This window comes from Rana temporaria, chromosome 5, assembly GCF_905171775.1.
Source record: "Rana temporaria chromosome 5, aRanTem1.1, whole genome shotgun sequence".
NCBI classification, from domain to species: Eukaryota; Metazoa; Chordata; class Amphibia; order Anura; family Ranidae; genus Rana; species Rana temporaria.
In genome coordinates, this window is record NC_053493.1 from 58,990,446 (window position 1) to 59,006,671 (window position 16,226).

General features: G+C 39.2%; 1 protein-coding gene across 1 annotated transcript in view; it reads left to right on the forward strand.

The window, feature by feature from the left end:
• Positions 1–11,140: 11,140 nt before the first annotated feature.
• The window catches only part of ZEB1 (zinc finger E-box binding homeobox 1), a 193,938-nt gene continuing 188,852 nt past the window's right edge, over positions 11,141–16,226 (forward strand). The window contains exon 1 of the mRNA XM_040352620.1: positions 11,141–11,231. Within this exon, the coding sequence (XP_040208554.1) occupies positions 11,174–11,231 (58 nt within the window). The 5' untranslated portion in view covers positions 11,141–11,173. The remainder of the gene's footprint in view (positions 11,232–16,226) is intronic.

A 16,226-nucleotide genomic window follows, 5' to 3' on the forward strand; every position in this document is an offset into this window, starting at 1 on the left:
GGTGCAGCCGGCTGTTCCCATCGGCGATTACAGAGGGGATCGCCTCTATGACCTTGGAGGACTGGAACGATATCATGATGTCACTTCTGGTCCAGGCTGGAAGTAAATCTTTTTTTTTTTTAGAGCAAAATATCAAAAAAACTTTTTTTTGGATCCTTTGCTTTGAGGCCTCATGCACACTGGATGTTAAAATAACGTTATAAAAACGCCAGTAGCTTTGCAGTTTTTTAACTTTTTTCAGCCTTTCTCAAAGTTTTTTCAATAGTGTTTTTTTGTTGAAGAAAAAAATGTTTTCTTTTTTTCTTTCAAAGGATCAAAAACGTCAAAAAAAACGCTGGCGGGTGAAGTTTTTGAGTGTTTATCGGCGTTTATCAGCTGAAAAAAGGTCTCTCAGAACCCACTATTTTTTTTTTTTTTTTACTGCTCAAAAACGCCACTGCCCAAAACTGTGTGTGTATGGACACATAGGATAACACTATGTAGAGTTTATTGCCTGTAGAAGAAGACGTCTACTGCCAAAAACAGCTGCTGTAAAAATGTCCAAAAACATCCGGTGTGCATGAGGCCTTAACCTCTTGACCACTGGGCACGAAAACCCCCTTAATCACCAGACCAATTTTCAGCTTTCGGTGCTCTCACAATTTGAATGACAATTACATAGTCATACAACATTGTACCCATCTGAAATTTTTGTCCTTTTTTTCACACAAATATAGCTTTCTTTTGGTGGTATTTGATCACCTCTGCGGTTTTTATTTTTTGCGCTATAAAAGAAAAAAGACTGAAAATTCTATAAAAATAAAAAATAAATTCTAGTTTCTGTCATATTAGCAGGTTATTTCTCACACACAGCATATGCATACTACAAATTACACCCCAAAACACATTCTGCTATTCCTCCCGAGTATGGCGATACCACACATGTGAGACTTTTACACAGCGTGGCCACATACAGAGGCCCAACATGCAGGGAACACCATCAGGCGTTCTGGAGTACCCAGGCTAATTTTGACATTTCTCTCCTACATGGAAAAATCATCATTTATTTGCTAAAAAATTACATAGAACCCCAAAACATTATATATGCTTTTTTTTCAAAGACCCTAGAGAATACAATGGCGGTTGTTGCAACTTTTTATCTTGCACGGTATTTTCGCAGCAATTTTTTGAACGCGTGTTTTTTAAAAAAAAACTGTTTTGTGCTAAAAAAAAAAAAAAAACAGTAAAGTTAGCCCAATGTTTTTGCATAATATGAAAGATGAAGTTACGCTGAGTAAATAGATACCCAACATGTCACCCTTCAAAATTGCACACGCTCGTGGAATTGCGCCAAACTTTGCTACTTAAAAATCCCCATAAGCGACGTATTGCAAGGTATTGGAGTATTGAGGGTATTGCGGAGTATTGCAGAGTATGGGGGGTATTGCAGAGTATGGGGGGGTATTGCAGAGTATGGGGGGGGGGTATTGCAGAGTATTGGGGGGTATTGCAGAGTATGGGGGGTATTGCAGAGTATGGGGGGGTATTGCAGAGTATGGGGGGTATTGCAGAGTATGGGGGGGTATTGCAGAGTATGGGTGGTATTGCAGAGTATGGGGGAGGGGGTATTGCAGAGTATGGGGGGTATTGCAGAGTATGGGGGGGTATTGCAGAGTATGGGGGGGTATTGCAGAGTATGGGGGGTATTGCAGAGTATGGGGGGGGGGGGGTATTGCAGAGTATGGGGGGGGGGGTATTGCAGAGTATGGGGGGTATTGCAGAGTATTGCTGGTATTGCAGAGTATTGCGCAGGGATGGCTGGATCTGTGACTGCAATTGTCACAGATCCAGCCCACAGTGCAGTGGCTGCTGCTGCCACCCGCTCCCCCCCCCCCCTCCCTCTCCTCTCACACTGTACCGAACGGTACAGAGAGGAGAGGGAGGAACCGGCGTCATGTAATGACGCCGGTTTGTTTACAAGTGATCGCGCCGTCATTGGACGGCGCGATCACGTGGTAAGGAGCCGCTTCCATTGGCTCCTTACCGCGATCCGTGTTGCTGCGGGTCCTTTGGACCCCAGATTTCTCCATAAAGAGGACCTGTCATCCTTATTTCTATTAACCACTGGAGGACCGCCGCACGATGATATACGTCGACAAAATGGCACGACCCGGTCCTCCTCTCAGTGTCCATCCCCGCGGGAACAGCGGACCCGATCGCGGGGATGGACACAGAGAGGAAGAACGGGGAGAGGTAAGTGTAAACAAACCTCTCCCCGTGCTTCCTAGTGACCCTGTGTTAGGGGACGACGATCAGTGACGTCACAGGCACAGCCACGCCCCCCCACAGTAAGAACACTCCCTTAGGGCACACTTAACCCCTTAGCGCCCCCTCCTAGTTAACCCCTTCACTGCCAGTGTCATTTTTACAGTAATCAGTGCATTTTTATAGCACTGTTCGCTGTAAAAATGACAATGGTCCCAAAATAGTGTCAAAAGTGTCCGATGTGACCGCCATAATGTCGCAGTCACGATAAAAATCGCTGATCTCCGCCACTAGAAAAAAATTTATTAATAAAAATGCAATAAAACTATCCCCTATTTGGGAGACGCTATAAATTTTGCGCAAACCAATCAATAAATGCTTATTGCGATTTTTTTTACCAAAAATATGTAGAAGAATACGTATCGGTCTAAACTGAGCAAAAAAATGTTTTTTCATATATTTTTGGGGGATATTTATTATAGCAAAAAGTAAAAAATATTGCATTTTTTTCAAACTTGTCGCTCTATTTTTGTTTATAGCGCAAAAAATAAAAACCGCAGAGGTGATCAAATACCACCAAAAGAAATCTCTATTTGTGGGAAGAAAAGGACGCCAATTTTGTTTGGGAGCCACGTCGCACGACCGCGCAATTGTCAGTTAAAGCGACGCAGTGCCGAATCGCAAAAAGGGGCCTTAACCTGCATAATGGTCTGGGGCTTAAATGGTTAAGGGATGTTTACATTACTTGTAAGGCCTCTTGCACACAATATTCCTGTTTGAGCATCTACTTTTTCAGCCTTTTTTTTGTATGTATTTGCGTGCATTTTCGCGCATATTGCGCAATTTTCGCATACATTTGTGCACTCGCAAAAATGTATTTTGCATTTTTGTTCTGCACAAAATCGCGCACATTTGCGCTCAATCATGCGTAATTTGCGCGTATGAAGATTAAATTACTGACCAAAAATGCAGATTTTTCTATTTTTTTTTTTTTTTACTGAAGAATGCCTGTGTGCATAGGCACATTACAATTAAGAAGGCTGTATTTTAGCTCAGAAAAAAAAAATAAGCTGTACTGAGCTTTTTCAAGCTGCAATGTGTAGGCCTAATAGGAATAAAAGTGATAAAAAAAAGAGGAAATTTTAATTAAAATGACAGTGTACAAATAAAAATAAAATAAATAAATGCACGCATATGTAAACATTGTTCGCACCACACATGTGAGATTTCACCACAAACGTTAGAGTGGGAGCAACAATTCTAGCGCTAGACTTCCAATGTAACTATAAACTGGTAACCTGTAAAATCATTAAAAATTTCACCTATGGAGATTTTAAAATAGCATAGTTTGTCACCATTCCACGAGCGTGCGCAATTTTAAAGCATGACATGTTAGGTATCTATTAACTCGCCAAAACACCATCTTTCACATTTTACACAAAAAAAAAAAATGGGTTGTATATTGTGTTTTGTTTTTCTGTGGTCACTTCAGCCCCAGAAGAATTTGCCCCCTTAATGACCAGGCCATTTTTTGCAACACGGCACTGCAATATTTGAACTGACAATTGCGCGGTTGTGCGACGCTGTACCCAAACAAAATTTACATGCTTTTTTCCCCACAAATAAAGCTTTCTTTTGGTGGTATTCGATCACCTTTGCGTTATAAAAACAAAAAAAGACCGACAATTTTGAAAAGAAATATATATATTTTTTACTATGCTGCTATAATGCATAGCCCCAAAAAATAAAAATAAAAAAACAAATTCATTCATCAATTTAGGCGGATATATATTCTTCGCAATAAGTGTTTTTTTGATTGGTTTGCGCAAAATTTAGCGCGTTTACAAACTATAGGGTAGATTTATGTTTTTTTACTGGTAATGGCAGCGATCTGCGATTTTTAGCGGGACTGCGACATTGCGGCGGACAAATCTGAACCCAAATGACCCTTTTTGGCAACCAGTGACATTATTACAGTGATCAGTGCTAAAAAATACACTGATCAATGTATAAATGACACTGGCAGGGAAGGGGTTAACACTAGGGGGTGCTCAAGGAGTTAAATGTGTTCCCTGGGTGTGTTCTAACTGTGTGGGGGATGGGCTTACTGGGACAGCACAGATCTCTGTTCCTGATCACTAGGAACAGATCTCAGTAATGTCCTCTGTCAGAACAGAGATCCGGCTTGTTTACATAGGCAAATCTCTGTACTGCCTCTCTGTATCGCAATCACAGGTGGCTGGCGGACATCGAGTCCGCCAGACCCGCGGGCGAGTTCCAGCGGCTGTGCTCGTGCACACGGCCACTGTATCCCATGCACAGACCTTTTGCGAAGCTGAGCCACCATGCTGCAATATATTATATCAGGAGGCGGTCAGCAAGTGGTCAGCAAGTGGTTAATTAATTGAAATGTATTTTTTAAAAAAACTGTGTTTGAAAAACCGTTGCGCAAATACCATTTAACATTACAAAATTTCAAGTATCGCCATTTTATTCCCTATGGTCTCTGCTAAAAAAAACTTGTAATGTTTGGTGGTTCTAAATAATTTTCTAGCAAAAAAATACTTGTAAATAAAAAGTGCCAGAAAAAGCCTGGTTGGCAAGTGGTTAAAGCGGAACCATACTCCCCCCGGCCCAGCCCCCCCACTGCCGACTGCTGACATCTTCGGGTGGTTGACTCCTAAGTATCTTCTAAGTTCCAATCGCTTTCCTGTGTGATCGGTCCCCATTCACACTTGAGCAGGGCCGCCTTCAGGAATTATTGGGCCCCTTACACAGCTTCAGGCACGGGCCTCCTGGAGCAGAGAACCAGGGGGGGGGGGGGGTGCTGCCGCCTCAAATTGAGAAGTGGGGGGGGGGGGGCCCTTTACAAGAAAAAGAAGAAATGAAGAAAAATATATATCTGGGCCCTTTAATAAAAATAAAAAATAAATAAAAAATATATCCCTGGGGACCTCTAGGCCCTTTAATAATAAAACAAAATATATATATATATAAACAAAAATAAAAAAGTAAACATTTAAAAAAAAAAAAAAAAAGGGGGTTTGCCACATGGGGCCCTGGGGACCTCTGAGCCCTTTAATATATATATATATATATATATATATATATATATATATATATATATATATATATAAAAGAAATAAAAAGAAAAAAAAAAGAGATAAAATAATATAATTTTTTTTTTATAAAAAAAGGGGGGTTGCCATCCGGGACCCTGGGGACCTCTGGGCCCTTTAATAATAATATATATAAAAATAAAAGAAATAAAAAAAAATATAAAAAAAAATATTGTTTTTATAAAAAAAGGGGGGTTGTCATCCGGGGCCCTGGGAATCTCCGGACCCCTAAAAAAAATAAAAAAAAGGGGGGGGGTTGCCATCCGGGGCCCTGGGGACCTCCAGATCTCTCTCTAAAAAAAATAGGCCCTTTAATAAAAAATAAAATAATTTTTTTTTTTATAATAAATAAATAAAAAAAAGGGGGGGGGGGGTGGCCATCTCGGGCCCTGGGGACCTCCAGACCCCTAAAGGGGTTTTTAAAGGGGGTTGCCATCCGGGCCCCTTACAGGTGTACTGCTTGTACCCCCCTGATGGCGGCCCTGCACTTGAGTGAGTGTTTTTAGGCGACTTTTTCCTTGGCGTGTTTCTATGGGCATCTTTTGGGCATTTTCAGGCTTGGGGTTTTAGTTTTAGCCAATGGAAGGCTAGTTACTAAGAGGAGGCGAGGCAAGAAATTGTGAGAAAAATGTGCATTACATGCGTTCTTCAGGCACTCCCACTGAAGTCTATGGGGTGGATCTCAGCAAGTGCTGCTCCTCCAGAGCTTAGTAAATAAGGTAATTCATACCCAATCACGTGCAAGAAAAAAAAAAGCATTTTTGCTTGCACATGATTGGATAATAAAAGTCAGCAGAGCTTCTGCTCATTTACTAAGCTCGGGAGCAACTGCACTTTCCATAGTGTACAGTCAGTCTATTTGGCCCCTACAGATTCCAGAAATGAGTGACTCCGCCCCCGAGAATCTCATGTACTTCTTCAAGCTTAAAGTGGAACTAAACCATCAATTTAACTGTTTCCAAAATAGTAACAAGGCATGGCTCTGAACGCTGTCACAGTTGCTTGTGCTCTCAACTAAACTGTAGAGCCATCGAATGGCTGGTGTAATAATTGATGAGGTGTGCAGAACCATGGCAAGTGGAGAGGCATTGGCCATACACACTTCAATTTTTATTAGATTTTTTTTATCTAATTGATCTGCAATTCGATCAAAACAATCAAATCTGCAAAAAATGTAACAGCCATAACTTTCTGTCCAATGGATTTAGACTTGATTTTAATTGGATGAGATCAAACTGAGTCTAAGGCCCCTTTTACACCAGTGGACCAATCGGGTCCGCCTGTCTACTTCTCAGTACCACCCATTGTACTCTACGGGGCAGTGGATGTCAGCAGACATGTGTGCACTGAGGGGCTACAAACAGACGGATTGGGTTGACTATAGCAGGCGCGCCGGGCCACCCGCGATCGCTCCACAAAGAGCCAGAACGGGGATCTGTCAATGTAAACAAACATATCCCCGTTCTGACAAGGGAGGAGAGAGAGATCTGCTGTTCCTAGTGATCAGGAACAGCGATCTCTCTCCTCTTCCTGTCAGTCCCATCCCCCCCACAGTTAGAATCACTCCCTAGGAGACACATTTACCCCTTGATCGCCCCCTAGTGTTAACCCCTTCCCTGTCATTGTCATTTATTCAGTAAGCAGTGTCTATTTTTAGCTCTGATCGCTGTATAAATGTCATTGGTCCCAAAAAAGTGTCAAAAGTATCCGATCTGTCCGCCGCAAACCAATCAATATACGCTTATTGCGATTTTTATATATTTTTATATTTGTAGAAGAATGCATATTGGCCTAAACTGATAAAGATTTTTTTTTTGGGGGGGGGGGGGATATTTATTATAGCAAAAAGTAAAAAATATTGACTTTTTTTTTTTTACATTTTCGTATTTTTTTTTTTTGGTTATAGCACAAAAAAACCCCCACAAAGGTGATCAAATACCACCAAAAAAAAAAGCTCTATTTGTGGGGAAAAAAAACATCAATTTTGTTTGGGTACATCGTTGCACGACTGCGCAATTGTCAGTTAAAGCGACGCAGTACCGTATCGCAAAAAATGGTCTGGTCGGGAAGGGGGTAAATCCTTCCGGGGCTGAAGTGGTTAAATGAGCTAATATATTATTCTAATACTAAATACATTTTATGTGGTTCTGTTTATTTTACTATTAAATGAATATTATTATATTACATATTGCATTTTGAACCTCATCCGAATCACATGACAGGTGAACCAAACTGGCTTTCTATGGAGCCGGATCACATACGCGCGGCGCGGCCGCAGTGCGATTCTGAAAAGAGTCGTATGATTTTCAGTCCGGATCAGGTGTGATTTCCAGTCTCATACATTTTAGAAATTCGCACCTGAACCACTCAACAAAATCGCACCCGACTATTTTTCCAATCGCACAGAAACCAGCCCCGCACATGTGAACCCGTTATAAAGGCGGCGGTTACAGCTTGTGCACTTGAAGGTATCGCTTTTAGTATCAGAGCGCCGTATTTAGTATTGGCACAGATACTGATCTTAGTACTGGTGCAACTCTAGTGGAAATCTAATGATAAATAATGTCTAATAATAATAATTCTTGAAAAAATGTAATTGAAAAAAATTATAATAATAAAATCTAATATAAAATAATGTACTATAATAATTATAATAATAATAATAATAATAATAATAATAATAATAATAGAAATTAAATAGGTTTATTTAGTTTTAAAAAATCTAATAATCAATCATGTCTAATAATAATACTAGTAGAAAACATGTAATCAAATAATAATAATACTTGAAAAAATAAAATTGAATAAATAATAATAAAATCTAATATAAAAAAATGTACAATAATAATTATAATAATAATAATAATAATAGGAATTAAATAGGTTTATTTAGTTTAAAAAAATCTAATAATCAATCATGTCTGATAATAATACTAGTAGAAAACATGTAATCAAATAATAATAATACTTGAAAAAATAAAATTGAATAAATAATAATAAAATCTAATATAAAATAATGTACAATAAAAATAATTATAATAATAATAATAATAGGAATTAAATAGATTTAGTTAGTTTAAAAAAATCTAATAATCAATCATGTGTAATAATAATACTAGTAGAAAACATGTAATCAAATAATAATAATACTAGAAAAAATAAAATTGAATAAATAATAATAAAATCTAATATAAAATAATGTACAAAAATAATTACAATAATAATAGAAATGTAAGTAATGAATTTGATTTAAAAAAGTCTAATAATAAATCATGTCTAATAATAATACTAATAGAAAAAAAAATAATAATAATAATAATAATAGTAATAAAAAAATAAAATCTAATATAAAATAATGTACAATAATTATTACAATAGTAATAAAAAAATAAGATCTAATAAAACAATTTATAAAAAATAATAATAAAAAAAACAATAAAAAATCTAATAATAACAAAAATATAATAATAAATAATGTCTAATAATAATACTAATTAAAAAAAAGGATATTAAATCATGCCTAATAATAATAGTAGAAAAAAATGTAATCTAATAAAATAATACTAGTAATAAAATAAATCTAATATAAAATAATGTACAATAATAATTACAATAATAATAGAAAAAATAAGATCTAATAAAATAATAAATCAATAATCATAAAACAATTAAAAAATCAAATAAGATAATAATAATAAATACAATAAAAACAAGTCTAATAATAAACTATGTCTAATAATAATACAAATAGAAAAAATAAAATAATAAATAAATAAAATCTGAAGTCATGTCAAATATTAATAATAGACAAATCAAATCAAATAAAAATAGTAATGAAAAAATATCTAATAGAAAATAATGTACAATAATAATTACAATAATAATAGAAATGTAAGTAATGAATTTGATTTAAAAAAATCTAATAATAAATCATGTCTAATAATAATACTAATAGAAAAAATAATAATAATAATAATAGTAATAAAAAAATAAAATCTAATATAAAATAATGTACAATAATTATTACAATAATAATAAAAAAATAAGATCTAATAAAATAATTTATAAAAAAATAATAATAAAAAACAACAATAAAAAAATATAATAATAACAAAAATATAATAATAAATAATGTCTAATAATAATACTAATAAAAAAAAAGGATATTAAATCATGCCTAATAATAATAGTAGAAAAGAAAATAATCTAATAAAATAATAATAGTAATAAAATAAATCTAATATAAAATAATGTACAATAATAATTACAATAATAATAGAAAAAAAAAAGATCTAATAAAATAATAAATTAATAATAATAATCATAAAACAATTAAAAAATCTAATAAGATAATAATAATAATAATAATAATAATAATAATAATAATAATAATAAATACAATAAAAAAAAGTCAAATAATAAACTATGTCTAATAATAATACGAATAGAAAAAATAAAATAATAAATAAAGAAAATCTGAAGTCATGTCTAATATTAATAATAGACAAATCAAATCAAATAAAAATAGTAATGAAAAAATATCTAATTGAAAATAATGTACAATAATAATAGAAAAAAATAAGATCTAATAAAATAATAAAAAAGAAAAAACATAAAACAATAAAAAAAAAGATATAATAATAATAATAACAAAAAGAAAATAAATCTAATAAAAATAAGTCTAATAATAACAATACTAATAATAAAAAGAAAATTCAAAAATGTATAAAAAAATTATATTAAATCATGCATAACAACAATAATAATAAAAATAAAAAATAATACAATATAAAAAATAAATAAAGATAACTAAAATACAATAAAAAATGTAATAATTAATCATGTCTAATAATAATAATAATAATAATAATAATAATTGTAAAGCAATTATTAACAATAATAATTATAATGAAAAAAAAGGAATAAAATAATAATAAACAATCTATTATCAAATAATTTCTAATAATAATAGTAGAAAAAAAAGGTAATAAAATAAAAATAAATCCTATATAATAAAAATAATAACAACAACAGAAAAAAAATATTAATAAAAAAAATTATATATTATTATATAATAAATATTATATAATAATAATAATAACAACAGAAAAAACAAACTAATAAATAAAATAATAAAAAATTATTGTATATTATTATATAATAAATCCTATATAATAACAATAACACACTAATAAATAAAATAATAATAATATAAAAAAAAATATTTTGGTAATATGAAAAATCTAATAAAACATGTCTAATAATATAAAGAAATGGCATTGTAATAGAATAATAATAATACATAAAACAATGAATGGTGTGGATGAGATGTAAGGTCGGCGTGTGATTGGCTGGTGTAGAGGACCGTTATTCTCCATGCCGTGTCCCTCTCGGTGATATGAGTGTATATAGAATATATAACATTAGAATGATGATGGGAGATGATGATGGGAGATGGGAGGATGACACATTGTACGTGTTGTGCGGAGTTGGGGGATTGCTGGGACTTGTAGTCCCCCCAGGAGGACCGTTATTTCCCCTCCATGCTCTCACATGCCCACCTGAGCCCGGCCCCCCTCTCTTCTCTGTGCCCCCCCCTCCCCCGGGTACACCCCTCGGCGGGTTGGTTGGTTGTTGGGGGGTGGGGGGTGTAGAGGGGGGGTGGAGGTGTTGGTAGGCGAGGAGTGTCGTAAACCAGGTGCGGGGTGAGGAGTGTGGGGGGGGGGGGGAGGAGGAGATGGGGGGGGGGGTGTAGAGGAGGGGCGGGGAGGGAGGTGACTCCAGCATTTAGACACAGAGCGGAGAGGATCATGGCGGATGGCCCCAGGTGTAAGCGCAGAAAGCAGGCGAACCCCCGGCGGAATAACGGTGAGTGCGGCCGGAGGGTCCGGGGAGAGAGGGGGTGGGGGGCCGGGGAGGGGGACACCATGTACCGGGGACTCACACACCGTCCTCCGCCCGTACCGATCGTTACCTGCCGCCTCCTCCCCGGACCGTTATCTGATCACATGATGATGTACGGAGGATCCGGGCTCCCCTCCCCCGCCCTGTACCCCCCCCAGAAACTTCTATCACCCCCTCCCCACCTTTCATACCACCCCCCCTATCCCCGGGGCAGGTAGTGCAGAAGTAACGGATCACCGACACCCCCCCCCCCCCCCTTCCTCTCCTCTCTGCCCGGAGACCAACTTGGGCTGTGCGGGGAGGAGGAGGGGGACCTGCCTGGGGGGAGGAGGAGGGGGACCCCCATATATATATATACACCTCAAACACACCTATATATATATATACCTCACCCCCCCCCCCCATACTGTGCTGCAGTACACGGTGTACGGCGCATCTGCATAGGTGTCAGCTACGGGCGAGGCTGGTCTGACATCAGTGCAGGTACTTCATCATCATCATCCTCCTTCATCATCCTCATCATCCCCGTTATCACCACCCCCCCCCCCCCCCCAAAAAAAACTATACAGGAGGACACCCCCCCCCCCCTACACACAGGACAACTGGTTGCTCTTGGCAACGGCTCCACCTCCCCTTTACTTCCCATCATCCCCACTGGGGGGCCACTGACAGCCAGACAAGAGGTTCTACAGCAGCTGCAAGGCTTTGTTTTTGTTTCCTGCAGTGACAGCTGTGATTGGCAGAGCCCCATGGGGAGCTGGGGAGGAATACTATTAGTAGTAGTATGAGGAGGAGGAGGAGTACTATTAGTAGTAGTATGAGGAGGAGGAGGAGTACTATTAGTAGTAGTATGAGGAGGAGGAGGAGTACTATTAGTAGTAGTATGAGGAGGAGGAGGAGTACTATTAGTAGTAGTATGAGGAGGAGGAGGAGTACTATTAGTAGTAGTATGAGGAGGAGAAGTACTATTAGTAGTAGTATGAGGAGGAGGAGGAGTACTATTAGTAGTAGTATGAGGAGGAGGAGGAGTACTATTAGTTGTAGTATGAGGAGGAGGAGGAGTACTATTAGTTGTAGTATGAGGAGGAGGAGGAGTACTATTAGTTGTAGTAGTTGTAGTATTAGGAGGAGTACTATTAGTAGTAGTATGAGGAGGAGGAGTACTATTAGTAGTAGTATGAAGAGTAGGACTAGTAAAAGTAGTAGTATTAGGAGGGGTAGTAATATTAGTAGGAGTTGTGAAATTAGGAGTAGTATTAGTAGGAGGAGGAGAATTAATAGTAGTATTAATCAGAGGAGTTTTAGTTTCAGGAAGAGGAGTATTAATGGAAATAGTAGTAGTATTAAGAGGAGGAGGAATAATAGTATGAGGAGGAGGAGTAGTATTAGAAAGAGTAGGAGTAGGAGTAGTATTAGTATTAGGAGGGGTAGTATCAGAAAGAGTAGTAGTAGTATTGGGAGGAGGACTATTAGTAGTAGTAGTAATAGTATTAGGAGGAGTCGTAGATGTAGGAGGTGTAGTAGTATTAGGAGTAGTAATAGTAGGGAGTGTAGTATTGGTACTAGTAGGAGTAGTAATTTTAAGAGGAGGAGTATTAGAAGTAGCAGTAGTTTTAGGAGTAGTAGTAATAATAGTAGAAGGAGCAGTAGTATTAGAAAGAGTAGTAATATTAGGAGGAGGACTATTAGTAGTAGTAATGGTATTAGGAGTAGTAGTATTAGTATTAGGAGAATGAGTAGTATTAGTATTAGGAGAATGAGTAGTATTAGTAGGAGGTGTAGTAGTATTAGGAGGAAGAGGAGTAATATTAAGAGTAGTAATAATAGGATATATAGTATTGTTACTAGTAAGTAGTAGGTGTATTAGGTGTAGTAATATTAGGAGTGGTAGTATTGCGAGTAGTAATATTAGGAGTAGTAGTATTATGAAGAAGACTATTAGTAGTTGTAATAGTATTAGGAGGAGTAATATTAGGAGTAGTAATAGTAGGAGGTGTAGTACTAGTAGGAGTAGTAGTAGCTCCAGGCTGGTGGACACGTGATTATTATTTTTTCTGATGGACAGGTGACTTGAGATAATGGGGTATCACCCCACCCCCATTTTCTGGCTTCACCCCTAGGTGCCCCCTGCTCCTCTGCTATGGGAGGGGATCCAGTTTATGGGCACTTCCCCTCTCCCCAATAGTAAGGGAGGAAGACACTGCCTGCCATGGGACAGTCTCCTGTATGAAGGAACTCGTGGCGTCTTCCTGGTGGAGGCTCCTATGTCCTCCATGTAATTCTTATTTTGGGTGGAGGAGGGTGCGGTGGAGGCCGGGGGAGTAAAGTTTTTCCCTCTTGCGCGCTCTCGGCTCTCTCCTGTTCTCCAGGTGGAGGCTCCTAGGTCATCCATGTAATTCTTATTTTGGGTGGAGGCCGGGGGAGTAAAGTTTTTCCCTCTTGCGCGCTCTCGGCTCTCTCCTGTTCTCCAGGTGGAGGCTCCTAGGTCATCCATGTAATTCTTATTTTGGGTGGAGGCCGGGGGAGTAAAGTTTTTCCCTCTTGCGCGCTCTCGGCTCTCTCCTGTTCTCCAGGTGGAGGCTCCTAGGTCATCCATGTAATTCTTATTTTGGGTGGAGGAGGGTGCGGTGGAGGCCGGGGAAGTAAAGTTTTTCCCTCTTGCTCGGTCTCCCCTGTCCTCCTGGTGGAGGCTCCTATGTCCTCCATGTAATTCTTATTTTGGGTGGAGGAGGGTGCGGTGGAGGCCGGGGGAGTAAAGTTTTCTCCTCTTGCTCGGTCTCGGCTCTCTCCTGTTCTCCAGGTGGAGGCTCCTATGTCCTCCATGTAATTCTTATTTTGGGTGGAGGCCGGGGGAGTAAAGTTCTCTCCTCTTGCTCGGTCTCCTCCGTCCTCCACTACCTGCCTGTGTACAGAGGGGTGGTGTCCTCCGGCAGAAAGGGGGCCCCTTTTCTTCTTTTCCTCCGTCCAACAACGGCTCAGCCTATATAAGGGAAACATTTACATTTCACACTCTGAGAGCCAGACGGCCTTTTCTCCCCCCCCCCCCCCCCCAGTCCATGAGTTCCATCCCAGCACTGACAGTGATTGGGGGGGGGGTCACAGCCTCCTATAGGGACGGGGGAGGAAGTCCTTGTTGTGGTCCTAGTCCTCCTCATAGTTTAGTATTGGGATTTCCTGCCTTGCCAGGACTATGTAAGGGAAGGGATTTTTTCTGATGACCTAAGCTTGCTGCATGACAGCCCCCCCCCCCCCCCTGTACTTTTCACATTGCGTCTACACATCAGCCTGGCGGTTTAACCCTTGCCAGTCCGGCCCACACCTAGATCATCTGGGTTGCACGGGTTAAGGAGGTAAGATCGTGCAGATTAGCCGGTTTGGTTTCCTTTTTGCCGAGGCTGGGAGGGGAAAAAAGAGAAAGAGGGGGGGGGGCACCTCTCAGGCTGCTGACGACATGCGTGTGACATGTGGCCAGCAGGAGCCACCCAGCACTGTCAACATGTTTACCTGGGAGGATGCTGACGCGGTGCGGACCGTCGGCCTGATGGCATGACGGCTCTGCAGCCAGGCAACTTGTGCAGGTAGAGGGATGTGTAAAAAGAGACGCTCCATTCCTGCATCGCCCCCCCGGCCGCCCCCCTCCTGTCTGCTGCCTCCTTCTCCAGGGAAGCATTGATTTACCTCTCACGCCGTGGCGGTTTTTTTTTCTCCCCCCTACCTTCTGTTTTAATGCAATTTTTATAAGATGTGAAGCCGCCGCTGACAGATTGCGTCGTGCAGCCGCCCACCCACAAAACAAAAGGTGCCCCCCGGCCGAGGAGGAAAGGAGAAGGGGGGGGGATGGGAGAGAATGGCCAATCTCATCTCAGGTATTGCGTTCTTCTCTTATTTCGCACACGCCGTGCCCGTCTTTCCATCTGACATGGTTCTGACACCGATGATCACACGCCCCGCTTCACACATAGGCGCTCCTTATCATTTCCATCTCATTGTTAACCCTCGGTGGTGCGGCGATGGGGAGCGCAGGTAGAGAAGTTGCATGGCGGGTGGGAAATGTGTTCTGCATGGCCGACGTTTTCGATGCCGTATTATGATCATCAATACCTGTGCAGGAGGAAGAGCGCGTGGGTTTCAATTGAAAAAAAAAAAAAAGTTATTGTTTATAAATAGGGTTTGTTTTTTGTTATTATTATTTTTGTATTGGTTTATTTTTATGTCTTTTTGTTATGTGAATGAAGGAATAAACATTATTTTCTGCTGATCCATCTAACTGATGTTAGCCATTGAAGTTTCAGGAAAAATCCTTTTTTTTTTTTTGTTACCTGATTGGGTGTGCAGAGCAAACTCTCATTTGATTGGTCAATAGAAAAAAAAAAAAAGACGGCTTTTAGTAAATGGGCCCTGGTTGACTTCAGCTTGGCGTAAATGTTATCTGTGGCATTAGGCAGCAAGGTGCATTGCAGGGGGAGGGGATTAGGAAGACGAGTAGTTGAACTTGACAGCCTGTAAACTAATTGAGAGCCGCGGCCAGCCAGAGCTCCAAACTGTCTGCATGCGAGCTGCGGGGCGATGCCATTGTTTATGCGTTTTGTAAAGCTGCATTAGAGGGTTTTTTTTTTTTATTATTATTACTGGTGAGGTAAGGGTGTTCCTGCCATCTCCCATCTGCATCTGTAGGCAGAGAATGGGGATGAGGAATTAAGCCCCGGCGTGGCATACGGTGGTAGAGTTGTGCTCGGTAGCGAAGCGCAGAATTATCTGTCTGCACAGTCCAGGAACAGGCAGGACAAATGCTATTAAAGGTCTGTACAGATACAGTGGGGGAGGAGCCCGCTGGTAAGAATGACTTGCTATTTTCTCCTTTCTAAAATGTCATTCGGTGGATGAGGTGATGCTGACCTCCAGATAGAAGCCAATCAACTGCTCACAAGACGTCTTGTATACAGGCAGCCAAGGCAGGAA